Here is a 27,142-nt window from a genome sequence, read left to right as displayed (position 1 = left end):
TAACAAAGAATCCATTCATCCTCATAAAAATAAAAATCTGTGTTAATTAACCACGTGGTAGAGATAAGAATTTGAGAGCTTGATTTAATCATCAGCATCCCTGAACAGTAGAATAGGGGAGGAGCTGAGAGAGAAAACATATTTGGCCTGAAAATTGAAATACAACTGCCTGCCATGGTGCCAGAAGCACATCTGTATTGAGCTGTGTGTTTTGTGGACTGGATGGAAGCAGAGTGTCTACTGTATTATAGCCTGGGGAGATATTGGCAGGCATGGAGTTTTGTTATTGATTCACAATGATATTTTAAAATTATTTTTATCATTATTATTTATTTGGGTAGGAAAATAAGCTACACTACAGCTGAGGCTGCAGCTGCTTCGAGGCTGTAGCTGCTTGAAGGCAGCCTGAGGGTTTGCAGCAAGCAGCAGCTGTAGCTTGATGAGGGTGTAAGGTGAGCATAGGTGTGTGCCCTGAAATAACTGCCTTGTGCTCTTGCCAGGTGAGACATTTGCCTGAGAGCTGCCCACGAGTCAACTCTGGCCCACGTTGCGTAACTCTTCTGTACATTAATATGGAGAGATTTAACCAAAACAAGACCAAAGGTCCTCATCCTAACCAGCTTTCTGTAACCAGTCCCAAAAGCAAGTTCTCCAGATCTCTAACAGTAGTGTGTGTTTGGCAAGAGCTACAGCTGGAATAGTTACTGGCATCAGGCAGAGTGGTAAATATTTGCTTTCCATCTCTTTTCAAGTGCCAGCAATACCAGCCTTGCCTGCCTGATAAAATTGAATGCAGCTACTCAATAATCTCTTATTAGGTAATTGGAATGGCTCCTGCTTGGGTATTCAACCAAAGGGTGTGGTTGGGTCCTGTGCTAACATGAAGCCAATATCTCCATGCTATTTATGTCCTCCATGTGAGCATTGTGATGTTGATTGGCCTGTGTGGTATGTTTGCATTTATTTTCTGTTTTCCAAACAGAACAGAATTCTGAGATTGCATTTTTGGCCATTTGTTTAAGACTGCCCTTATCTTACTGTTCATCATGGTCTCTGATAATTAAAGAGAAGGAAAAAACAATCCAGCAAGCAGGGGAAATCTACTGCTTCGTGTCCCGACAGGATCATAGTATTACAGGTTAGAGGAGGACTGTTGAAAGATGTGTTAGCTACAGCATGCAAAGCAGCCCCTGAGACACATAGTGCATGAATGTTTTTCTTGCCACTCACTTGCCCGGTGAAGCAGAAAGAGGTGCGTTGAATGGTGGGGTTAGGATAAAGCAACCTCCCGCTCCTTAAGCGGCTTGGAGCTTTGTATACTGACGAAGCTCTGCATGGCAAGCCCTTCAGGCTGTCTTGTATGATGAAAAGCCACCCAGGACTAGGGTTTGTGTTTGCCAAATTCCCAGAGTAATAAAGTGTGGGGCATTTTCCTCCGAGTGGTATTTTCATGGGCAGAGCAGTCAGGGCATTTTTTTTTTTCCTCCCCAAGGACTTGATAATTTTAGTATCTCATCCTGCTCAGCCTACAAAAATGTACATATCTATTCCTGAGTAGTCTTACTCTTGCCTTATGGTGTCAATCTTGTCTTCACATTAATCTTTTGTACAAGAGGGGGCTTTCAGAGGCAGAAGAGGAAGAGATTGTCTTCTCCCACCCTATCTACCAGATTTTTCTTCTTGCAAGCTGATGGTCTGCTCAGTTTCCTGCTGCCTCTCCTGTGTGGTGCAAGGATTTACCCCATCTGGGAAATGGGCAACAAGTACTCCTGCAGTCCCCTTGGCTACCATCTTCTGCTGGGCCTGGGCCGTGTTCACTGCCCTGCCACTCTGCTCTTCAGGGAGCTGCACTGGGCCAGGGTGCAGGACATGGGTGGGAGAGCTGTGCAGCTGGCTGGGCCAAAGATGATGGTTTGGGCAACCAAGACATCAACTCTCTTGACTGTAATCTTGCTCTCCCTCAAGGTCTGTTTGACTTGTTTAATACTCCAGTAATGTCTGGAGTATTAAAAATCAATGTAGCCTTTTGGATTGGCATTGAGTGCACCCTCAGCAAGTTTGCTGATGACACCAAGCTGTGTGGTGCAGCAGACACACTGGAGGGAAGGGATGCCATCCAGGGGGACCTTGACAGGCTGGAGAGGTGGGCACAAGCCAACCTCATGAGGTTCAACAAGACCAAGTGCAAGGTCCTGCATCTGGGTTGAGGAAATCCCAAGAACAAATACAGGCTGGGCAGTGACTGGCTGGAAAGCAGCCCTGAGGAGAGGGACTTGGGGGTGCTGGTGGACGAGAAGCTCAACATGAGCTGTCAGTGTGCACTTGCAGCCCAGAAAGCCAACCAGATCCTGGGCTGCATCAAGAGAAGTGTGGCCAGCAGGTCAAGGGAGGTGATTCCCCCCCTCTACTCAGCTCTGGTGAGACCCCACCTGGAGTACTGTGTCCAGTTCTGGAGCCCATGTTACAAGAGGGATATGGACATGCTGGAACCTGTCCAGAGGAGGGCCACCAGGATGATCAGAGGGCTGGAGCACCTCTCCTATGAGGACAGACTGAAAGAGTTGGGGCTATTCAGTCTGAAGAAGAGAAGGCTCTGAGGTGACCTTATTGTGGCCTTTCAATATCTGAAGGGGTCCTACAAGAAAGCTGGGGAGGGACTTTTTAGGATGTCAGGTAGTGATAGGAGTAGGGGGAATGGAATAAAGCTGGAAGTGGGGAGATTCAGACTGGATGTGAGGAAGAAGTTCTTCCCCATGAGAGTGGTGAGAGCCTGGAGTGGGTTGTCCAGGGAGATGGTTGAGGCCCCATCCCTGGAGGTGTTTAAGGCCAGGCTGGATGAGGCTCTGGCCAGCCTGATGTAGTGTGAGGTGTCCCTGCCCATGGCAGGGGGGTTGGAACTAGATGATCCTTGTGGTCCCTTCCAACCCTGACTGATTCTATGATTCTATGATTTGAATGGGGGAGGAGGAGTGCACGATGGCCCTTCTTCAGCTCCAGTCAGACACCTTGGGGGAGTAGTACTGCTTTTTTGACTGTTTTTTGGGAAGCTAAACCAAATACTTGCGGTCAAAGCTGGTGTAGAAAGGAAAAGAAAAAGGAGTTTGTGTTCCTGCTTGCTCCATGAGCCATTGGGATGGCTGCTGGTGGCAGCCTGTGTGTAGTGGTTGGGCCTGAAAGGGTGTAATTCCAGGAGCAAACACCTCCTGCTGTTACCTCAGACCCATGTACAGACATCCTGCAGGGACGTATGGTTTTGGTGGTGGTGTGTCTTGGTAATGTGGTGGATTTTTGGGAGGGAGCATGAGCTGCAGGAGCCATTGGCTCTGACAAGAGATGGGACTGGGGAGCTGATCTTGTCTGCCTCTGCTGCTTATGCTGTGTGTCACGTTTTGGGGGGAGCTAGACCTTCCTTCATCTCTGGTGCTCAAAGGCCATGGAGGAGGGCTTTCCTTTCTCTTGGTCTCTACTCTAGTGTGAGAAAGAGTTTAAATATTCTTATTTTTTGAAATATGAGCTTAACCAACTTCCTTTCTCCCTTCACAACTGCTGGTAGTTTATCACTGCCTACCAGCCTGAAGGAACTGAGTGAAGAGCTGAATATCTGTGTGACCTGGTCACACTTAGAGTCTCCTTTCACTGATTTTCACCAGGGCAAGAGTTCAAGCACGTCTTTCTTCCTCTCTCCTATTTTAAGTCCCTTTGTTCCTCTTTTTGGCTGGATTAATGGTCTGCATGTCCCAGGGAGGGCCTGGCTGTCACAGCTGCTAGAGGGTCTTTTCCCCAATGACAGCCTAGTAGCTCTCCCCAGCCCTTCAGTTAGCCAAGACATCATGTTGTGTAGCTTCACCAACAGATTTGCATTTATCACCTAACCTCAGCCTCCATCCTAGTCTCATCACCCAACTCCATGCATGGCTGTTCTGGAATTTCAAGATGGATTTTGTACTAGTGAGAGCCCTGAGTCTTTCAAGGAACATTTAGTAATGGATGGAGTTATTCTAGAAGTATTACACTGTAAAATAATATAGTCACATTGCTGTTTGTATTTGCTGATCTTCTGAGAAAATCATTAGTTGCTTTTTGCTGTATCCGATATGCTTGATGGCTGTAGAGGTCCTTGCAGCATCACCTCTGCAAGCAAGAAAATACCAGCACTAAAAAGTTGAGAAAAAAATGATACAAAATAGTAACAATATCTGGAAGAACAGACCTTAGGTTTGAGATAGATGCCATGTATCTTTGAGAAGGAGAAAAAAAACTAAGATAATTTTTTCCTTTAACTTTTTTTTCCCCCCCCCCAGTGCAGCGAGAGTTTACACAGAAGAAAACCTTTACTAGCTGGATAAATTCAATATTGGCAAAGGTAAGAAGGAAATTCTTTAGGAAAAAGATGTTTTTTGCATTTTTGGTTTGGACCTGTTGTACGGAGCTTGAAATTTGTAGGAATAGCCAAAATTAATATAAGATTTTTAGGCATTGACTGGAAAAAGTAGCCTCTGGAAAGTGTTTGTTTAGTAGGTGCAGTAGTATTGTATTGGTGATTGTCCAAGGACAAGTATATGTCAGTATCTTTCTTGCTGATGTTGCAAAATATACTCATGCTGGATTATGGCATACGTCTCAGGGTTTTATGAGGTTCTGTATTAACAATTAGTTTTACTGTGTTTAAGTAAGTATTATTCTGTTATCTAAGAACATGTATTTAATGGGATGACCTAAGTGACTGGTAAGTATTAAGACAAACCACACAGTAGTGTAGGTTCTCTAAGTTTTCACAGAGCAGCTCATGCAGTGTGTGCTGAGACTTTGATTTGCTCAGGTTAAAATAAAAAATCTTGTTTTATTTCCTCCTTTACCAGTAGCTGCTGAGCTCATGGTAGGTTTTTGTGATCTGCAAGTAAATGAAAAGAGCTGAGGGTGTAGTTGTTCATCTCTGTAGTCAAATTTGTATTTGGGGTATATTGATGAAGAAGTAAAAATATTAATTAACTGCTTTTTTAACTTTTTTTTGGGGGGGGGTCTTTTGCTACGTACTTCCTTGAAGAGAATAAAAGCATGGAAGAGTATAAAAACATAGAAGCAGGGCAAGGAGGAATAGCAGACAAGCATCATAGTGTATTAGAAGCAGCAGGATATGACTGACTAGCTGCAGGATTTATATTTCAGCTTGCTGAAAAAATATAGGATGTTAAACATTTTTGTTTTATATCAACACAGTAATTCCTGATGTTCTCTACTGTATTGAATTGCAAATGACCAAAGATGGTGTGACAAGCACTGAAATTTATTTTTCAGCGTATACCTCCTTATGTTATCTCAGACCTGTATGCAGACATACAGCAAGGACATTTGCTTTTGGATCTGTTGGAAGTGCTTTCAGGACAGCAGCTGGTAAGATAGAGTAATAAAAATATTACCTCAATCCTTTGTCAAATCCAGCAAAGATTTCTGGATATTCTTAATTGTAACCAGATGAATGATCCCTCTGGAATCAGAGCTATTTGCAAGTGACTTATTCTTACATTGGCACTGGAAAACGCTGAAATAAGTTGATCCAAAGTAATTACTGAATCTTTTCAGGATTTCCCTTATCAAAATACAAAATAAAATTAATTTTTGCAGCTGAGGATGTAACCTGTTCTTTTTTGCTCCACAGCCCCGGGAAAAAGAATCGGAAAAGGGATCAAATACCTTCAAGTGCAGAAGTAACATAGAAAATGCTTTGACATTTTTAAAGAGCAGATCAGTGAGTATTAACTTCGAAATTCACAACTAAAGCCCGTTGAAGTAGTGGAACATTTTCTTTGTTAACAATGATCCTTTTTTTCCCCTCCAGCTCAAGCTCATAAATATTCATGTTGCTGACATTATTGAAGGAAAACCTTCCATTGTGCTTGGTCTAATTTGGACAATTATATTTCATTTTCATGTAAGTATTTCAGCAATGTAAGAGAGTTTTAGTAGAGGGGAAAAGCAAAAAAAATGTGTTGACTCGTGTCTGCCTAACAAGATGAATTGGTGCAAAGCAGAAGATTGTTTTCTGACATGTGAAAGTGACAGCTCAGGGAGGAGATGCGGCAGATGTGGCATTCAACAAATCCAAGTGCCAGATACTGCACTTTGGCCACAACAACCCCATGAGAGCTACAGGCTGGGGTCGGAGTGGCTGGAGAGCAACCAGGTGGAAAGGGACCTGGGGGTACTGGTCGTCAGCTGCCTGAACATGAGCCAGCGGTGTGCCCAGGTGGCCAAGAGAGCCAATGGCATCCTGGCCTGCATCAGGCATAGTGTGGCCAGCAGGAGCAGGGAGGTCATTGTACCCCTGTACACAGCACTGGTTAGGCCACACCTTGAGTACTGTGTCCAGTTCTGGGCCCTTCAGTTTAGGAAAGATGTTGAATTGCTGGAGCATGTCCAGAGAAGGGCAACGAGGCTGGTGAGAGGCCTTGAGCACAAGCCCTATGAGGAGAGGCTGAGAGAGCTGAGGTTGTTTAGCCTGGAGAAGAGGAGGCTCAAGAGAGACCTCATTGCTGTCTACAACTACCTGAAGGGAGGTTGTAGCCAGGAGGGGGTTGGTCTCTTCTCCCAGGTAACCAGCACCAGAACAAGAGGACACAGTCTCAAGCTGCGCCAGGGGAGGTTTAGGCTGGAGGTGAGGAGAAAGTTCTTCACAGAGAGAGTGGTTGGCCATTGGAATGTGCTGCCCAGGGAGGTGGTGGAGTCACCATCCCTGGAGGTGTTCAAGAGGGGATTGGACGTGGCACTTGGTGCCATGGTTTAGATAGTCATGAGGTGTAGGGTGACAGGTGGGACTCGATGATCTTTGAGGTCTCTTCCAGCCTTCTTGATTCTATGATCTTTCCTGTGTCCCTGAGCGGCTTCACCAATGCAGTGATGACATTACAGCTGAATGAACAGCATATAGCAGCAAATGGTAGGAAGGAATGATACTGAGATTTTTAAGTAACTAGTTAAAAAAAATAGGCTAAACTTTGCCTAGTTTTCTAAGGCCTGTAGTGATTAAGCTCCAAACTGAGCAAATAGTACAAAGTGACTTCACATTCTTCAGAGGCAGCCCTCTCTTCAGTGTTGGCTGTGCTCACAATGTGTAATTGCTGTTATTTTTTTCACACCATGAAGGCTGTCTTAGTGCTGTTGATACTGAGCATGCACTATGCGTGGCATGAGGTTATGGGGATGTTTGAAAGCACAGACCCTTGCTTTAAACACGTTGTAGGACTGTTGAGAGTGATGGAGCCAAATTACTGTCTGCCAGCAAGACCCTAGCAGTGATTTAATGTGATTTAATAACTGGTGACCGGGGCTCAGGAGGACATTATGAAGCAAAGTTATATAACATTATTGTAGCCTGAGTTTGTAATTGTTAGGTACTTTGGTACCTTAGCCTGTGTGTTATGTTTTCACCTGACCCAAACTTTTCTAATCTGATGTTTGGGGTCAGGGGATTTCACCTGTCGTTGAATCCATTCTGTATTTTTCTGTGTTTTTTTCTGCCATTGATGTCTTGATAATGTTTCATTGAAGCCTGATTAATTCTTCCATCATCTGTGATAGATTGAAGAACTTGCCAGGACACTGGCTTGTACTTACAATCAGCCTTCACTTGATTGTTCAAGTGCTGTTGACTCCTCTTCGAAGGCAAGCCCATCAGCTAATAAGAGTTCTAAAATTAAGGAACGGTGGAAGATTTCTGCTACAAAGGCTCTGTTGTTGTGGGCAAAAGAACAGTGTTCACTGTAAGTTCTTTCAAAGACTTATAAATAGTATGTTACTGCTTTTCTCTTTATGTGGTTAGAATTCCCCCTGTTTTTTTCAACATTAGGGACAGCTTAGCAGATGTTATCAGTACTTTTAGTATCAATCAGGCCCTAAATATTTTGACATGAACCCTTTAAATATAATAACATAAAGCTAATCCTACTAATAAAGTGCTACAATGTAAATTGAGTTGTTTGGTTTTTCTCTTTCAGGGGCTTTTGTCATAAGCCCAGTGTAATGTTTGTGATTGGTTGGTTTTAATCCTTATGGTTGGCAGCTGTTAACAAAGATTCAATAGGGTTTTTTTTTAATGGAAAATGTAAGGTTTCTAGGATTCTCACATCTCATGTCTTTCTGTCAAAACACTTTGTAATCCCCAAGAAGAGCTATAGTTCTAGAGATCCTAGTCTTCAATTCTAAAAGGATGTTTCTTTATGCTCTGTTGATTTCAGAAGGGGTAATCACAGTGTACAATCTACAACAGATGAAGGTATTTCTTGCAAGGGACAGGCTTTACATTTTCTTTAAGGGCTACTGCTTCACTCAGTTTCAAATGTGTTTTACAGTAATGTCAGCCCTTTCTCTCTAACTCTTTGTTTGGTTTATGTTCTAATAACATTCTACTAACATTCCATGATGTTAGTGGGAGATAAAGGCCTTCATCAGCTTATCAGACACTTTCTGCTGGGGTAATGTTTCCAGTTACAGAAATTTCTCTTTTAGCTGTATTTTAGCAGGACAGGATTTGTTGTAATGTGAAAACCAGCTCTCTGTGTGTTTTCCTCTTGCTTTTGCTTGTCTTTCAGCAATATTGCTGTCTGTTTTGTAGCATCATTTCTGAATTGTTATTACATTTGATAATTTTGCTAGCAATGAATCCTATAGCTTCTGGTAAAACAAAAAATCTTGTAAGCCTTGGCCCATTGTCCTGTAACTTAATTTGATCACCTGAAAGCCCACAGCTTTTTTGTGCTGTAATGTACTCATGCAGGCTGTTTCTGGGAAGTTATCCCAGAAGTCATTGTGGCTTGCAGATCTGGGCACCTTGCATCATTTAATAGAAGGTATTTTTAAAGACACTAAGCTAAATAGGAGAAAAATAAATATTTTTTCCTGCAGATTTTTCCACTATAAAACTCTGGATTTTCTAGAACGCAGATGTGATCCCAATATGCAGTGCCCTTGCAAATACCTACATGTTCTTCAGGGCTTTGCTGCTTATTTTTCCATCCCATAGAACACATAGATGTTGAGCATAAAGGTGATGTGTAGAAAAGATCTAAGTTCAGCAAGGCTTTGTCATCAGAACAACACAAGATAAAAACATTGAGTCGTTTTGCAATGGCATAAAAATCTGTGGTTGGTAGTGGTGGCTCTGTTGTTGACTGACTCAGCTTCTGCAGAAGTTCAGTGGCAAGGTTTGCTGTAACTCCTTGGATTTGGTTCCATTTTACTGAATTTATATTCTATTTCTAAATTTGTACTGAGTACATCTGAGAAAACAGGCTGTAACATTTTGTTTCTAATAATTTTGGGGTAGGCATGGCTCTATCAATGTGACTGATTTCAAGTCAAGCTGGCGAAGTGGACTGCCTTTTTTAGCCATCATCCAAGCCTTGCGACCAGGTCTAGTTGATTTGGAGCAGGCAAAAGCTAGAAGCAATAAAGAAAATCTGAAAGAGGCTTTCAGAATTGCAGAACTGGAGCTGAATATTCCACGGCTTCTCGAACCTGAAGGTAAATGATCTGCCTTTTTTTTTTTAATCTTTGTTATCAGTAAAGGAGATTAACATAATCCTTTATGTGTGGATTTATAATATGGGAAAAAGTAAGCCTATGCTTGAGTTTGAAATGGAACATTGATATTTACTGTAATGCTCATACCTGAGGTTCTTCATTTTGTAACATCAACTGTAGTTAGGATTTGTAGGGCTTTCGAATTGGCAGTAAATGCAGAAACAATATGCAGAAGAAAGGATATGAAACTTTCCTGCTCATGGGAGAAACTTTTTCATTAGTTAATCATGTAATATTAAAATATTCCTAAGGAAAAATAAAAATTCATTACATATTTATTTCTGCCAATGATATGTTAACTGCGCTGCTGCAAAATAAACATGTTTATGGTAATTTGGTTTAATAACTACAGTATAGTGTGTAATTATGTGATCCAGCCTAGAAGGCTGCATGATTATGTAAATGGTGTACTTGCTTTTGTAGATGTTGACACTATGAATCCAGATGAAAAATCAATCATGACTTATGTGGCTCAGTTTTTGCAATACTCCAGGAATTTGCATGAGTCTGAAGAAGACACGCAGGTACGTCATGTGGTTCGTCACTTAGGTATTTTTAAGTGTGGATACTAAGAGTATCAGTACTTTCTTGGCCCTGTTTATAACCTGACTTAGCAGATTCTTCAATTCAGCTACTGACAGGGCTGAAATGGCTTAAACCTTTAATACTCCTGTGTGAAAGTCAAAACTCAAAGTGATAGATTTTTGATGGTACAGGTAGAATTGCAGGATTTCTTGATTTTTTTTTTTTTTTTTTTATTTTCATTCGACTGTTACAGAGAACATTTTCAGTTCTCACTGTCTTCATGTGTGGTCTATGGTCTGTATGTAAAAACTCGGGTAGAGGCAGATGGATTTGCAAATGTGCAGGGCAACCAGCTTTAAATTTAGTAGCTCACATGTAAAGTGGACAGAAGTTGTCAATCACAGACCACATCAGCTGCAAGTTTTCTGTTCTCTGTCTTCTTCTTTGACAGTTTATGTATTAATTGGTTATTCATGTATCTCCATACTGGTAATCTCCTTTCAGCAGGACTGGAATCAGGATCTTCTTTGAAGATGCCTTAATATATCAAGGTGCCTTTGTTCTATAATAGTGTCTGACCCAAAATTCATTAAAGTCCCCCGGAATTATTATTTGTTTTTCAATAGCTTTGAACAGGCTTTGTCCTATGCTCAGTAAGTGTTGTTTCATGGAACAATGTAAATTGAAAACAAGGCTTGCAAAATGGAAAAATTAAATTTTCTGCTCTAATTACCAGGAAAAAGTAAGAGAGGCCATGAGCTGGTTGGCTGCACAAGAGACGAAGTTGGCAAAGTTGCTGGTTGACACAGAGAATGAAACATATTACCAAAAGTACAAAGTAAGTTGCATTTCATATTAAACTGCCTCTGTGAAGAGAAGTGATGTTTCTGAGAATGTTTTTCATCTTCATTGCCTAAATTGAGATGTTAAATAAACGTTTAACCTGGATTTGGAATCCTGACAGTAAATTTGGTAAATTTCCTCATGTGATTGAGAGAAGGGTTGGGTCAAATTCTTCCTGTTGGGAAAATGATACACGCTGCTTAGTTTCTGAGCACAGCAAGTCTTTTTTTTTTTTTGGAGAGAGTCAAGTTCTTCTAACGAAATTACTTAGTTGAAGACTTGAGCAAGATTCAAGCACACAGGCCCTTTACAGCATTACTTTTGCTATTGCTGTGACAATAATAGTAGGTTTTACCCAATTGATGTTGTAGAGGAGTAGTTGACATGTTGGCTATAAATTATGTTGAAGTAAAGTTTCCTTTGGTTTACACTGTAGCCAGAGTTTGTAATAAAATTGTCCCACGGGGCACTGTGAAGGCAGGAATCTTCCCTTTCTCTTGGATGGGAGGGGAATACTGTGTTCCTACAGTACTGACATTACATTAAATGCAGATCTTGCTAGCAAAGGACTCCTATAATTTCAGACCCAAGTACTGCCTGGAGACAAGTGTATGTCTTTCCTGCTATCTTGCCCTTCCATGCATTGCACCCTTTGAAGTTAATGGAAGTCCCGTCAATGTGTTGAAAGGCACTACTTGGCTCTGTGAGCTCCCATCTGAAGTCTTCTTTTATGAATTGTTCTTGCTTTTTATCCCTAGGAAATGATGTCATTTATGGAATCATTTAACCAAGAAAAGAAAGCCTTTCTGCCTGTGTTGTCATCAAAGAGAAGTGAAGCTGAGCTGAGCAAAGGCCAGCAGCAGATGAGAGAAGAGTGGGATAAACTGATCTCTCAGGTCAGAGGTGTTTCTAGCTCACCTCGTTACCAGTGTGAGTGCGTTTGGTGAAGAAGCCAAAAGTCTACCCCCATGAACTTGCACAGGGAAAAGTGGGGAGTTGATACTTTATCTGGGTGAATTAAAGAGGTATTGATCCTGAACCTGAAGTGCAGACAAGCCAAGTGGTGTACAGTGCTCAAGAAGAGGCAGAATGTGACCATGTATTCCCCTTCTGCCTCCTGAATATCAGGATTGCAAGACATCTACAAAAAAATGCCTGCATTTGCTTATCTTTGAGTACTGCTCTGATCAAAATTCTTGGCTTATTTATGCTTAAAAGATTCTTTTGGAACGTGATTATGGCTCAGATAGTGATGCATCTGGGAAAAGTGTGTTAATATCTCTTTCCCATGGCAGACTGGGGAGCAAACCTGGGTCTCAGGTAAACAGCTGATTTGCAGCTGACTTCACTGGAAGCTCCTTTTCTGAATGATGAACAGTGTTTTTTTTAATGGGATGTCTAGAGCATCAGCTTATGGAGCTTCTATTGGCATCTTGGGGTTGGGGAACAAGAATAACAGTGAGAAATTTAATCACTCGTTTTTCTTTTTAAGATTAATGAATGGAAAGCGAAGCTGGACCAGATATTGCCTTCCCCTCTGGATAGCATCGAGGCTTGGCTTCAGGAGGTAGAACATCTGCAGGCAGAAGATTTGCCTGATTTACAGGACCCATTTAAAGCAATGTTTGTCTTCAGAGAAAAAATTGTAATATTTAAGGTATGCTGATCACAAGGGAACGTTCTGCTTCAATCTGACCTAACAAAGCACTTGTTACAAAATTGCTATTTGGCGTTTGGGAAGTGGTGAGGATATGTTTGTCTTCTGAAGATGAAAAGCTCTTCTGAACATACCTTTGAACAATGATGAATTTAATTAAATAACTGTATGGTTAGAGTAATAACTGTAGGTTTCTGAATTCACTGGGGTGAGATTAAATTTGAGTACCATCTGAATTGGTAAATTATGATATTCTTTTTATGTGGCTCCTGCAACTTTTTTGTTTAAGTAATAACACAGGGTAATTGCATCCTTATCTTTAAATCTATGCTTAATGCATACCTATTCAGAAAAGCACTTGGCTCAGGGTTACATTCCAGTAAGTTCACGAAGTTTGTGTGTTTAAAGTTGAGTATTTGCTGAATCACCCTGTAATCTCATTTAAAGAAGCAAGAGGTATTTTGATTCCTTGGTACCATGCAAGTTATTAGTTCTGGTCTTGAAACCTTTACACTGATAATAGTTTAAATGTCCTTTTGAGTTTGAAGACTTTGAAGAGTTAGACGTGTTGATGCCTGGCTGATCATCATAATACTGTACTTGTTTGGGGTTTTTTGTGAACAAGGGAAAGGTTGGATGTTGTTGTGAGTTGTCCTTAAAGAGAATTTGCAAGAGAGGGACGTAGATATTCTGTGAGTAGCTTGATAACGTTGCCTTTTTGTACTTTTGCTGGTTAGTTCCTGCTATGAGAGGTGGCTTTTTAAGTGACAACAACTTTGCCAGGCTTTAGCCATTTGATGTATGATTTTTCTTGTTCAGCTGAAGTAGTTAAAGCATTTCTAAGAATGAGACAAAGAGAGAAATGTTGTTTGTCTAGGTGTTTCTTTTCTCCCATTGAACATTATATATAAAATCATTATGTTCCTGAAGAAGAAACCCCAAATACTTCATTTCTGTCAAAACCACTTTTTCTGATGGGAGGACATACTGCTGAGAATTCCCACCTCACACCTCATCCTTCCCCTAGTTCTTTTAGAGTGGATCATGTAGGTATCTTTTTGCCAACGTGGTGCCTTGTAATGGAAATTTGACTTTCCCTTAAGATCTGTGAAATTACCCACCAATGCTCATAGCCATCTGACTGGAATAGTATTAAGGTTACAAAATCAAGTGTTTAAAACTTGTGCACTAGTTTTGGGGCTGAGGGCTTCCCCAGGATTTCCATTAGCATGCTTTGTGGCTGTTTTTATTACATAGAAATAAACTGTTAGCATATTTCCATATATGCCACTTAAGAATATGCTTGTATTTTGTGCAGTGCATTTTATGTTTTATTTTTACATAAGAAACTGGGTGCTGAGACACATGCCCATAAAATATTCCCCAGTCATGTGATGCAGGGAGTTAATGTGGTATGCTATCAGCATGATGTTAGATGGAATTTTTTGAACAGTCAAATGAAGTATTAGGCAATTGTGACAGAATAGGTTTATGCAACAGGTTTTGCTCTCAGTCTTTGCTCACATGTAGCAAGGAAGAAATTAATATCCTGAAACTGTTACAACGACACTTGTCTTAAAAATGATGGTGAAAGTGCAGAAAAAACTGGTAGCACAGATAGTGTAGATTCACATTCCTTATATTTAATTAGATGCATGGTGATAAGGGAAATGAGGTAGTCATGAACTAAATACACACTTTAGAAAGTGATGAGATAAATACTTTTATTGCATTTTAGTAGGTAAAGACACTTGAAGATTGTCTTGTGCTTGAGTTGTTAGTAGCAGCCTCCCTAATGGCAGGTGACTTGAAGATTCCCAGAGGAAATACTTTATAATTAAAATGAATGGCTTACTATGTTTTTTTCTCCCCAGGGCTTGATGGATCGTTTTGATTTTCACTTGGACACCCTTCAGTCATTTAAGAATGAAGATAAGAAGAATATGCCACTGGTCTTGCCTGAAAAGTTAGATGAAATGAAAAGAAGGTTGTGATCCTCAAATTCTCTCTGCTTTGGCTATTTTGTATTCTTGTTGTACTATAGATTTGCTCTACTATTCTCAACAAAACACGTAATCATAATCTATGTCTTGCGGAAAAAGAGCATTTTCCACCTAAGCACAAACTGACTGTTATGTGGAATAGGCAGGTTCATTCAATGGTCCACTGAATGTCTAACTATGTTTAGAAAGTGGAACTCATTAGGAGGAACATTTCAGGTATCTTTGCTAGCGTGGGGTAGGAAACACAGGGGCATGGATTCTCTAATTTTAGTTGCCACCTCTTAAAATCACTGAGATCTACAGCTTGTGCAACCTGTTGGAGGGTATTTTTGTAACCCGAGACCCTTTGACATACAGATGGTAGTTGCCCATGTTCTGGACATTTAAGGCTTTTCATAAATTGAACAGTTAATATTGACTCGTTATATTGTTACTCAAAAAGCCAATCTATTGTTTTCTTAAAATTTTTCTGCTCTCATAGCAAAATAATGTTTATATATATGTAGTTCTGCTTTTTTAGGCTAAACCCCATATACATTAATACCTTCTATATCCACTGATTTTTGAGTCAACTTATGGAACGTTCCACTGTTTGCAGATTCAGCAATATTTGTGTCACAAGCTGCAATACCTTTCTTGAATACCACTATGGACTGTGCTCAGCTATTGCCAATGAGGTGATGTTAAAGCTTAATATCTGGGACATGAAATATGGGACAAAAGAGTCTGTTGAAACACTGCTGGAAAATTGGAATGTAAGTTCAAAATGTTTGTATCACACTCTGACAATAATTCTTCCTCACTTCTCTTTGATTCAAACTTGTGTCTGTTCTCAAGATACTACAAGTAGATGGTGGAAGCATGGTAGACTTGTGAAATCTGGGATTTGTGCAAAGTAGGACAAGTAGATTTTCTTAGAAGTTTTCTTTATGCCTTCCCACTTCCTTTCTTCAGCTTGGAGAAAGAGCGAGCTGTGACTGTTTGTAATTTTCTCCCTGCTCTTTTTTCATTCTTTATTGGGGAGATTTATTTTGCTCTGTAGACTTTTTATAGGGCTAGCAGTAGCTTCCCTAACTCAGACCTCTCTGAGATAGTTCAGTTGTTACTGTCTGTGGCAGTTTAGGCTGGGTACCCCCTGCTACTGCCACATAAATTACACCCAATAGGGTGGACGCAGGAAACGGCGTATTTCTACCCATAAATCCTGCCCCCCCATAAATCCATCTGCAAAGTCATTCTCTTCCTCTTTCTTCCCTCTCCGCTCCCATGGGAGTTGCTCTCTTGTTGGGTAAAGGTGGGGGAGTATCCTCAAGGCCTCTTGGGCCTGTCTAGGCCTAATGCCAGGAGGAGAATGGAGGGGGGGCAGTCTCAGACCTGGCCAGCCTGAGACTTGCCTAGCAGTGGGAGGGGGGAAGAAAGAGCCCTGGGGGTTTTGGGTATACCCTCAGGTGGGGAGAAGGGAAGGATTGGGAAGCCTTTGGGAATTATGTAAGGGGCTCAGTATGCTTTGGGATATTCTTTGCCACTATGCTTTGTAGTCTTTTGTAGCTTCACCAATTGCTTTTCCATTTAAACTTTCCAACACTCTCCAATCCGTCTGTGTGAGTGTCATTCTTTTGTCCCTCTTGGGGCAAGAGAGGATCTGTCTGGCCCCAAACCACTACACTGTCTTAAACAACCAAAAGACTGGCAGCCTTTTGCTGTTGCCTCATCCTTTTCCCGCTTCTTTACCTCCATATGCTTTGTGGTGAATCATGAATTGTCTTATTTTTCTATATTTTGAGCTTAGCTAAGCTTCTGAACTCAAGCTATTAAAATGATGCCATGAGCAGACCTATGGGAGGGGATAGGTTGGCCTACCCCAAATGGTGACAAAAATGTATCAAGAATAGAGGCAGAGAAATGAAGATGCTGATACCATCAGTTTTGCCTCATCTCTAGTTAATGGGTCTCCCCTGGAATTCCATCTTATTAGACTTTTTGAAGAGTTTCTTGGAAGCTTTTCAGACTGGCAAACCCCTAGTTAGATTAGTGGGAATTTCACTAGCATGAGAACTGTGGAAGCAGGAAGCAAGAGGCTGTGTAAAATACCTGTCTTCCTGAGCAGTGTTAACCTTCCCCTGTGGTGGAAAGGGAGTCCGCAGCTAATCTTCACTGCGAGTTTACTGATTCAGTTGCTTTCGTAAACATTTAGTATCATGTTATGGCTATAGTTGTAGTTCATAGTTTTTCTCAAGCTGATAGAATGCAGAGCTTTTCCATGATGTGCAGTACTGGCTGAGTAGTGGCCCAGGATTGTCATGGCCACAGAGGAGGTCGTTTTGTAGCCTGCTAGATAGGATGTTTATAGGACTGGTGAGATGCAGCTCAGAGGGGAGCTAAGGATCAGCTCCCATTCCCTGTGTGAATGTTCAAACCACCTCTGCTCCCATGTTTTCCTCTCTTGTCCTTTCTATCTCCAGTTTGCATGTAGATCTGTGGCAGGAACTAGGCACGTCAATATTTGTATGTGTGCAGGGAAGCCCACCTTGCACTTTCATCACTTTTTGACTTCAATGACTAAACTCTGCCTGACTTATTCTAGATGCCATTTCTCAATATTGCCCTAGGGCCTTAACTTTTCGAAACAAACAGACCTGACTCATGCAGGGCTGTGACTCAGACAATGGAATCCAGGAGTTAATGTTTTCATTTAAGTTATTCTCTGCACAAGCAGAAGATAAAACAGGTCTAAAGGGTGCAGATGAGTTGCTGGATGGGCTTTGCTGAATTTACATTTAGCCTGCAGGTCATAGTCTCATATTAAAAAACCAAAATGTATCCCAAGCTGCATTTCCTACCTTAGTTGTATGTGAGTTAATATTACCCATGCCAATTACTTTTCACTTTGGGCAGAATTTTGTTGAAGAAAAGAGACTTGAAATGCAACTAGAAACAGCTACTCGCATCTGTGAAGATCTGAAAAACAAAAACATAAGCAATACTGGCTTAGGTAAGCTCATGCACCTAAACTGACAAGAAGACCTCTATTTTGAACTGAATTGGTATGCTTTTCCCAATTTTAATCCCACTTATGTTTTGTGTAAAACACTGCTTCTATGTAGTTAACCTCTCTGTTTCCAAGTGTGTAATGATATTCCCTATTGGATGTCCTAGCTGGAAGTCCTCAAGAAATTACGAAACTTTTTAAGACAGTGGAGTCAAAGATTTCTATGTGCAGAGACTATGTTTCCAATGTAAATACAACCCTAGAGAAAGTCCTGTCTTCCTGGAGTAATTATACAGAAAACATCCACTTACTAAAGACATGGCTGGAGGAAAAGCGAAATGAGCATCCAAAAGAGGTACGTGGTTGGATTTCTCTTTGTAATAATAGAGATACTTGGAAGCCTCCTGGAAGCAAAGCATTATGCATGACAGTGGTTGTTTTTGCTGTTCTGTTCCTCATTTTCGGAAGTGAACTTTTGGCAGGGTTCTACTTTAAATTATTTCAATGCTTCTGTCTAGATCCCTGCTGAGATCCTGGCAAAGTGGAATTCAGTTCATGGTTCCTTAAATGAAGCTGGAAACTATCTCATCGAAGTCAGCAAAGAGCAAGTTGGGTCAAATATTGCTAAAGAGCTGAAGAAACTGAACAGGAGATGGGCAAAGTTCATCAAGAGGACACACTTTGTAAGTTACTAGTTACATATGACTTTTTTGTAACGCAACCTTTAAATTAATATTTTCTTGTCTTATCAGCTTGATAATAAAATATCAATAAATCTTTTAGTTAGCTGAATATTGCCAGTTTTAGAACAGGAAGAACAGAGAAGACACGGAGGCATCCCATTAAGTCTTTGTGACTTAGTTAAATCTTTTTCTGCCATGACAGAAAATGTTAGATTTTTAAATGGAAATTGTAAAACCACTTATAAAAGGAAATCTTCTTGCAGAATAAAACTCTTTATTCAGTTTTAGAGATGAAAATAATCAATTTGTTAGGAGCTTGTGAGCCTTCACTGAATTTTTTTATGTCTACCTCAGCTAGCAATTGTTGCTGCACAGATATATCTGGGTTTGTGCAACTTCACACCAGCACACTTAACAGGTTTTTAGGCTGTAAATTTCAAAGCAACTTGCTTAATGTTATATTTTTATTACATTTCTTAGAATGCTTTCACAAGAATGAAATTTTCATTCTGCCTGGGGATATTAGAGCTCTTATTTTTCCAAGTTGAGTGTTTAATTTATTAAAGATACTTCTGTGACAATACACCATGACAAAAAAATTGCAACATTGTTGTAGGAGATGGGCTTAGTGAAAATGCAGGAAATACATTCCCACAGATAAGGGAAATCTAGAGTTTCCTAGAAAAACCCTCAGTACAAGGTGCTTTTGGGGAGTATATTCAGAGAGCAGAGGCCCTTCTCACCCTTACAATGGCTTAAGGACTGTAGGAGTTTATCTGGCACTGCTTTGGACACTCTGGCTATAGTATATGATATTATTTTTGTGTATAAAAAGACAAGGGCAAATGCTCAAGCTCTGGCCTGAGACTGCCAGTGCCATTAAACTGTTAACATGCTCTCTGGGCTGGACTTGACCAACATCAGCTACTGTTGTCTTGGATAATTACTTGGCATAACCTGGGGGATGCTGCAGCCCAGGAATTATTCTCCATAGTAGAGTGGCTGTAGCTTCTTGCTTATAGGGGAGGAGGTGGGCCATATGGGCACAGGTTGTACTATCTCATCTGCTCTCGAGATTGAAGGACTCAGCCTCATGTGTTTTATTTACCAACCTGTTTGATGTTTATTTCTCCTTCAGTTCCTGTTGGGTACAAAAGCTGAAAAGTAGCCTAAGTGATGACTCTGTTTCAGAAGGGTGGAGAAACACATGAAATGGTAACAGAAATTAGCATCTTACTCTACTCTTTGTTTATAGCTTGGTGAAGAGAGCACAGATGCTGCTGAAAAGACCAAGGAGCTTCCAGGAAGTCTGGAGAAAATTGAAGAGCTCCTCAGAGGGGTGGACAGCTGGGCAGCAGAAACTGGACACCTGCTTACTGAGATTGGTTGTGAAGGTCCTGTGGAACCTGAGAAGGAGGAACATTTGCAGGTGAGAATGGAAATACATTGCTTAAAATATTTGTTCATAAGATCTCATTTTTCAGCATGGATTTGTGGTTGGGATAAAATGAGCTGTTATCAGTGAAGCGGAGAGGAATGTGGATTTTGTGCTGTAACACTAGTGAAATATCAAGGCAGCTCTAGTGTTTGATGTTATTTCCTATTATTGCTCCCAAATAAGCTGTAAATGAATCTTCCCACATCAGTGTGTCCAGATGACAGGCAAGTGCCAATGAAGTGCTGTTGGTGCCAGTGATCTGCAGCTTGCTCTTGAGCTGGGCTCTGCAGTACAGCATTTGCAGTAGATTGAAACTTTGCAAGGTGCTGAGTTGAGAATTTCCCCTGGCCATATAGTGCTTTACATCATCAACCCTCCAGTGCAGGGAGGAGGTTTGGGACAACTTAGCTGTATTCAAGACTTACCTGTCAAAAACTGTAGTGCTTGAAGTATTTTCAGCAGCATGCTGGGTAATTTGTGGGTCTCATCTCATAGGCAATTGTTCTAAACAACAAGCACTGATAAATTTCTTCTTACTTCCAGTAGTGTCTATTGTTTCCCATGTCTCTATGTCAGGGATTACTGTTTCCTGCCCCAGCAGCTGGCAGGTGGAAATATGTATGTAGAACTCAGCAGCTCCAGTACAAAGTCTGGTGTGTTTTCTTCACCAGCCAGTGAAGGTGAGACTAAACAAACTTTGTACTGGAGAAGGTGAAGCACTGTTTTCTGTTACCTTTTACCATTTCTACAACAGGAACAGTATAATTTTAACAGCAGGAAGGTGACCACCAGAAGGAGATTTCATTGGAGCTCTTCTGTCTAAATGCTATAATTAAACATTGATCTTCTTTGGTATAGTAAATCCACCTACAATAACTGTGAACCAGAGTTATTGTTTGGTTTGTGCCTCTTTGCAGTGCATGTAGTTGACAGAATTGGGAGTGTGAGCCTTTGAAAAGAATCTCTTCATCTTTTTGTAAATGAAGGCATATGTTTGTAAAGTAAGCCTTATTTTGACAAGAGTTTGTTAAAAACAATGAAGTAATACAGTCTCAAAAAATGCTACAGGTTTTGCATCACCATGTCTGTGAGCAGAAGAGATCAGGTCACTTACTACTTGTGGTACAATAGATTGGGATCCAGGATAAAGCACTAACTATCATTAGAAGGCTGCTAACTGACAACTTCAGACAGGAAAACATGCTAGAATATTCATAGATCAAAACAGCTCTCATAATGACATTTCATGATAAATATTCAATTATGGCACACTGCTTTTGCATGCTAAATACCCAGCTGCTTCCTGCCTTTTAGTACTGAATACCAAGAAAATCTGAGCCTTGATATGTGCTTGCTTTTGAGATGACTTCATGATCAGACAATGCATATCCAATTCAGTGGTTTGCACATTTATTTGGAAAGCTTTCTGGATGGGAAAACATGTTTAAAAGATACTAATGGTCTCTGAGGCAAATCCATGGGAGAGATCACATTGACAGAAAGACTGTTTCAGAAAGCAGAATCCCCTGTGGATGGCAGCAAATTTCTTTCTCTCTACACAAAGATTTTGCAGTGCAGTAAACTGACCATAATCAGAATATAAGATTTTTTTTTTCCTTGACCAAATATTGACCTTCCATGATCAGTGGTGGCTTTTTCATTCAGTTCCTTTAAACAAAAGGGCATAAATGCCTTAGTGGCTTCTAATGCTTTTCATTTAACCAGAGCTTGGCTGCAAGGGGGATCTCATGCCAAGAACAAGTTGTGGCAGCAGAAGAGATACTGCAATCCCTGGTGCAAAATGCTTCAAGCTGGACGTCCCAACAGCATTCTAACACCACTGGGCTGCAGGCACGAGTTAAAGAAGCCAGAGACAAAGTAGAGGTACTCCTTTTTTATTGATATTGTATTTTATACATGTATCTCTAATTTTAGCAATATGTGATTAGGAAGACTCACTGTCAGTCATGCAAAACAGAAAAGGTTTTATACTGCTGGAGTCAGTCTCACAAAATCTTAGCAGGGCAAAAACTAGAATAGTGCAAAGATCGGTATCTCAACTCAAAAAACTTCAGTGATGTTATGAAGCAACAGCTTTATGTAATTACTAGCACTGAGGCATGTTCTGAAAAGTCTTTTTTCTTCAAAGGCTCTCATGGGTGACATGAACAACATCTTGTCCAAATTTGTGACGAAAACCTCAGAGAATGAGGCTTTGCTCAATTTTGAAGAATCCCAAAAAGAACTTGAGGCCTCCATTTCAAAGGCTGTGCAACTTATCAGTCAAAAATTAAGTCCTGAAGAATGTATTTCAAGATACAAGGTGAGTTTGGTTTCTGAGCCAGCTGAATTTGAGTATTTCTTAGCCCCGTTTAGCATCTCAAATCCTGAGTTTCCACTGAGAACAATACCAGATTATTTTTTTTGTCGGCTGCTGTTTATGCTTTTCTCAGCATTTTGATGTGGTATTGTTAGCATATATTAACTTGGCAGACAGTTTGAATGAAGAGGTGTAAATTTGTGTGGCAGTTTATTCCGTTCCATGTCTTAACTGAAATTACCTATCATAGCTCATCATGTTCTGAACTACAGACAGTTTTTTTTGCCTGATTAATAATTAATTTGCCCATCAAGAATCACATGCCTGAATTCTGGGGCAAGTTTCTCAAGAATGATTATGAATACTGAATCTCTCTTTTTTCCCAGTGGTAAAGGAAATGTCTGATCTCAAAATCTGAATCTCTTAAAGGGGTTCACAGTGAGGTAACAAAAATGGAAATGCCCAAAATCTGTGTTGCTTGATCTTGCAGACTGAGACCTGGGCAGCCTTAAGCCAGGAGCAGAGCAAGGCCTCGCTCCAGGCTTCCTCATGGGGTCCCGTCACACTGGTGCAGACCTTTCACCTACATTCTGACAGGCACGGGACATGTACATTGCCTTTGTGCTAGGCTAACAGTTGGACTCAGTGATCTTAAAGATCTTTTCCAGTCTATATGATTCTGTGACTCTGTATTCCCTAGAAACGATGCAAAATTCAGGGACGCTGATCTCTCTTCTTTGGTACCAAATTTGCCCCTAAAAGAGAAGTTACAAAATCAGCATCAGTCTTTCTCCAAAAAGAATACACCCATGCAAGGGCCACCACAGCCCATACAGGCAATGTATACGTTTTTTAGGCGTGGTTTTACGGATGACGTTTTTTTAGGTAAATAAGCTGCATTCAGTTCTGTTTATTTTTCATTATGATGCTTTTCTTGCAGGAAGCTTTTAACGCTCTGGACAACAAAGTTCTTGATAAATTTTTGAAAGCAGCTGAACAACTGAAAAATATTTCATCTGATCATGAAAAGATGGTAGTGGAAGAAAAGAGTAAAGATGTTCGCAGAAGATGGGAGGTGAGATAATACAGGAAGGAGAATCCACTGTCAGTTCTCATTAGGCCTGGCATCTTTGAAAAACAATTGTTTTGTCTCAGTATGTTCTGAGCTTTTAATTTACCTTGTAATACTGTCTCACTATCTCACAGGAACCATGTGTTTTGAATTTTGCAGGCAGCTCGTCAGGAAATTATGTCCTACGTTCAGCTCCTAGTAGAACGGGAAAAAAAGAAATTTACTGCAACTTTTAAAAAAATCAATAAACAAATAAGCAAAGAGAAGAAACTCCTAAGTATGGATAAAACCAAAGAGCTCATCAAGGAACATGAGGTACTTGACAGTCCTTTTCTGCTCACCTACCTCTCTTTTTGAATGCTTTGTCTGCCTTACTTGCTCCTTCACAGCTACATTATTGCAGCCTGTGTTTGTGGAAAGTGGACCTTGTGCTCTGTTATGTAAACACAGAACAAAGAGGCTGACCAAATGATTTCTTTATCTTTTTTAACTGCAGATACTGGTCTCCTTGTGGAATTCTAGAATTACTTCCTTGTTACATAGATGATGTCTTTTGCCCTTTTTTTTTTTTTTTTTAAGACAACCTTGAAGCAGTAGAACAGATTTAGCTGTGCAGAGTATGAAAATAAGAAATGATTGCATGGATTGTGACTCCCTTGATTTGTCACAGTTGCACAGATTGTGTTAGGAGCCTTCAGGTGAAGCAATGAGTTTTACGCTTCATTGCTTCTAGCATTTTCCTTCATCCTCCTCTTTGAGATACAGTGATGTGGTCAGTTTTCCACTTAGAAGGGTAAGTTATTGCTCTTCTGATGAAATTCTCATCTTTGCTGAGTTTAATGGACTTTTACTCTTTGCTGCTCATGGGTTCATGTTCAGCAAACATTACATAAGCAAGAGTAAAGAGAAATAAGTGTTCTCAAGTGCATTCCTTCTGCTCATATTTTTGTTAGGTTTTTAGTACATCCTGATATCACCTTAAAAAGTATAATAGTTGATGGGGGATATTTTAAGTAAATTCCTCTTTTCCTGTAGTCATTGTGAAGAGAACTTGAGACTAAAGTAGCTAGAACTGTAATAACATAATGAATTTAAAAATTAAGCAAGAGTCAGTACAGTCTTGTGAATGTAGCTGGGAATCTGTTGCCAGAAATCATAATTTCTTTCCTGGCTCTATTTGAAAAACAATTGGGAAAAGACATGCTTCTCTCCTGGTTTGATAGCTTCTGCTGCAAGTCCACTCATCTGAAAAGGCAGTGAAAACTAAAAAAAAAAAAAAAAAAAAAAAAAGCATGGGAATAATTGCAAATATTTATGACTTAATGTGAGTTTATTACATTGTTTTTCTTTATGTAGGCCTTTTTTTCACATGAAGGCAGCCTGAGTGAACTTAGGAAGTCATTAGAAGACCTTAAAATATTGGGAAGACTATCAGAAGAAACTGTCGCAGACATACAGACGCTGACTGCAGACTGTGAACAAAAGCTAGGAAAGCTTCAACAAGTTGTGTCAGATACTTACACGGCCCTGCTGTCTCACGCTGGAAAAGGACAGCCTTCTAAGAAAGAGTAAGTGACCGACTGCGTGATGTGTTGTGTCTTCATACTGTGTCCAGTTCTGGGCCCCTCAATTTAAGAAGGACATTGAGATACTTGAACATGTCCAGAGAAGGGCAACGAGGCTGGTGAGAGGCCTTGAGCACAAGCGCTATGAGGAGAGGCTGAAGGAGCTGGGATTGTTTAGCCTGGAGAAGAGGAAGGTCAGGGGTGACCTCATTGCTGTCTACAACTACCTGAAGGGAGGTTGTAGCCAGGAGGGGGTTGGTCTCTTCTCCCAGGCAACCAGCACCAGAACAAGAGGACACAGTCTCAAGCTGCGCCAGGGGAGGTTTAGGCTGGAGGTGAGGAGAAAGTTCTTCACGGAGAGAGTTGTTAACTGTTGGAGTGTGCTGCCCAGGGAGGTGGTGGAGTCACCATCCCTGGAGGTGTTCAGGAGGGGATTGGATGTGGCACTTGATGCCATGGTTTAGTAGTCATGAGGTCGTGGGTGACAGGTTGGACTTTGATGATCTTTGAGGTCTTTTCCAACCTTATTGATTCTGTGATTCAAAGAAATCAGGTGCATGGATAAATTTTGTGATACTGTAATTGGTGTATTACCGACTGTATTACTGTGTGTATTGCCATAGGCAACTGTACATTTAAACATTTAGTATTAAGTTCTATAAACTAGCAAGCGCAATGTTTGATTACCCTCTGTCAGGGTTCCTGTCAAACAGCTGCACTGGTTTTAATCACTAGCCAGGATTTCTTTCTTTCCGTTTGTATTTCAGTTGTTTTGTTCTTTAGCTGAAATGTCTTTAAACTTTAGGAGCTCTGTTGTTGCTTCTGAGAACGGAGAAGAGCCTGGTTCTTCTCAACAAACTGACATCCTTTCAGAACAAGAGGTAAGAAGTCCATACTTAACTGTTAGAAAATGGTGCCTAGGAGAGTTCATTGCCAAAGGGAAAGACTGATTATTTCTGTTAATATTCTTAGTGTGGTAGGCCTCAGGCCTCTGCTCAGGCATTGTTGCACTTGGGATTGTAAATGAAATGAATATTAAAAAGCAACATGCAATGAGCAGCGTCCTGAGGAGATATTAGTCTCCATCCTTTCATCTCAAAGAGTTGTGTGAAGCTGTGTTCAAGTACAGATGCCCCCTAATGGCCCCATAATTCGTACAGGTTTCAGGGGACAGAGAGAGGAAAAATAGTGAAGGTTTGGTGGCATCTGCTTTGAAAAAATACAAGGAAAACCAGAACATGTGTTGTCTTCTTAGAAATCATTTCAGAGCTACAAGATACTCTACAGCTCATCATTTGGATGCCACAGAAGATGTCTTGTTTAAGATAAAAACTCGTGCAAGTAAGGCTGCAGACAGCTCATCACCAGCTTCCAGCCTGGTGGTTTATAGGAAAGGACTCACTGCATTTATGTAAAGATATGTAGGAATTGACTGTCATGAAGGGAGGTCTTTTATAAGGCTACTAACAGCGTCCCTGTGCTCATTGATATCTGTGGAGCAAAAATTTGTACAAATAAGATTGGGCTGCCAAAGACCCAGTATCTGTAGAAGGAGTGAATGACATGGTTGAAGGTGTTTCGGATCATAATTGAGAATAAACACACCTTGTATTGATGAATGGTATCTCATCTCCCTTGAGACTCATGAAGCAATGGCTTCTTTCAGGAGTTCACAGATGTCTATTAGTCTTCACTATGTATGGATACAGCATGATGCAGAGGTCACTGTTACCTTTTTCATTTTCACTTAGCCCTCAAGATCTGCTGCAGATACAGTTTTGGAACCAGATGTGAAACATCACAATGGAGAAAGCTCTGCAGAGAAAATTGAGGAAGACAGTGATTTGTCCATACCAGCTTTATTAGAGAGGTAAGTTTTAAAGGGTAAAAGAGGTGCTACTATGCTAGATAATCATGTATTAATTGGCTGTATTGAACATAGGCTGAACTTTTGCTATATAAAATTCTGTTCTTGTTCTACTACAGCTGACTTAATATTACTGTATAGTTGTTTTACATTCATAAAATTCACCTTAGAGAGTGCAGACATTCACACTAGAAGGTGAGCCAGGCTAGCAAATTCTAAGCTTTTTTCTAGGTTGCTTATTTATGCCATTTATTTGGGACTTAGTTAAAATAGAGAATTTAACTACATGTGAGACTGTGCTTGTTTTATACAGTAATGTATTGGTCAGCAAGTCCCCTATCCTCCCATTTTCTATTAAATTAGCAGTAATATTCTCTCTCAAAATGATTACATCTTTGTTTAGCTATAACACACAAAGAAGTAACCTGGAGGAACTTTTACAAATCAGCAGACATAAAGTAGCATCTGGCTTTACTGATGAAATAAAAGGCACTTCATGCTTTCAGGATAAGCTGCTTGAACTACAGGTAAGTGTTCATCTTTAAAAAAAAAATACTTGGTGCCTGAGTTGTTATTTGGTCATGTAGATCACTCACCTCTCTGT

General features: G+C 40.5%; 1 protein-coding gene across 1 annotated transcript in view; it reads left to right on the top strand.

Moving 5' to 3' along the window:
• SYNE2 (spectrin repeat containing nuclear envelope protein 2) overlaps window positions 1–27,142 on the top strand; it is a 169,725-nt gene that overhangs the window by 5,738 nt on the left and 136,845 nt on the right. Inside the window, exons 2-25 of the mRNA XM_054400423.1 lie at window positions 4,302–4,363; window positions 5,296–5,391; window positions 5,657–5,746; window positions 5,837–5,929; window positions 7,576–7,757; window positions 9,320–9,516; window positions 10,000–10,100; window positions 10,838–10,939; window positions 11,703–11,840; window positions 12,437–12,601; window positions 14,476–14,588; window positions 15,203–15,359; window positions 17,500–17,596; window positions 17,761–17,948; window positions 18,112–18,276; window positions 19,532–19,705; window positions 21,440–21,598; window positions 21,864–22,037; window positions 22,975–23,109; window positions 23,266–23,421; window positions 24,463–24,674; window positions 25,477–25,552; window positions 26,423–26,541; window positions 26,942–27,065. Of these exons, the coding sequence (XP_054256398.1) occupies window positions 4,302–4,363; window positions 5,296–5,391; window positions 5,657–5,746; window positions 5,837–5,929; window positions 7,576–7,757; window positions 9,320–9,516; window positions 10,000–10,100; window positions 10,838–10,939; window positions 11,703–11,840; window positions 12,437–12,601; window positions 14,476–14,588; window positions 15,203–15,359; window positions 17,500–17,596; window positions 17,761–17,948; window positions 18,112–18,276; window positions 19,532–19,705; window positions 21,440–21,598; window positions 21,864–22,037; window positions 22,975–23,109; window positions 23,266–23,421; window positions 24,463–24,674; window positions 25,477–25,552; window positions 26,423–26,541; window positions 26,942–27,065 (3,275 nt within the window). The remainder of the gene's footprint in view (window positions 1–4,301; window positions 4,364–5,295; window positions 5,392–5,656; window positions 5,747–5,836; window positions 5,930–7,575; window positions 7,758–9,319; window positions 9,517–9,999; window positions 10,101–10,837; window positions 10,940–11,702; window positions 11,841–12,436; window positions 12,602–14,475; window positions 14,589–15,202; window positions 15,360–17,499; window positions 17,597–17,760; window positions 17,949–18,111; window positions 18,277–19,531; window positions 19,706–21,439; window positions 21,599–21,863; window positions 22,038–22,974; window positions 23,110–23,265; window positions 23,422–24,462; window positions 24,675–25,476; window positions 25,553–26,422; window positions 26,542–26,941; window positions 27,066–27,142) is intronic.

Source organism: Indicator indicator, chromosome 4, assembly GCF_027791375.1.
Source record: "Indicator indicator isolate 239-I01 chromosome 4, UM_Iind_1.1, whole genome shotgun sequence".
Lineage (NCBI taxonomy): Eukaryota > Metazoa > Chordata > Aves > Piciformes > Indicatoridae > Indicator > Indicator indicator.
This window is presented reverse-complemented; position numbering and strand designations above follow the sequence as displayed.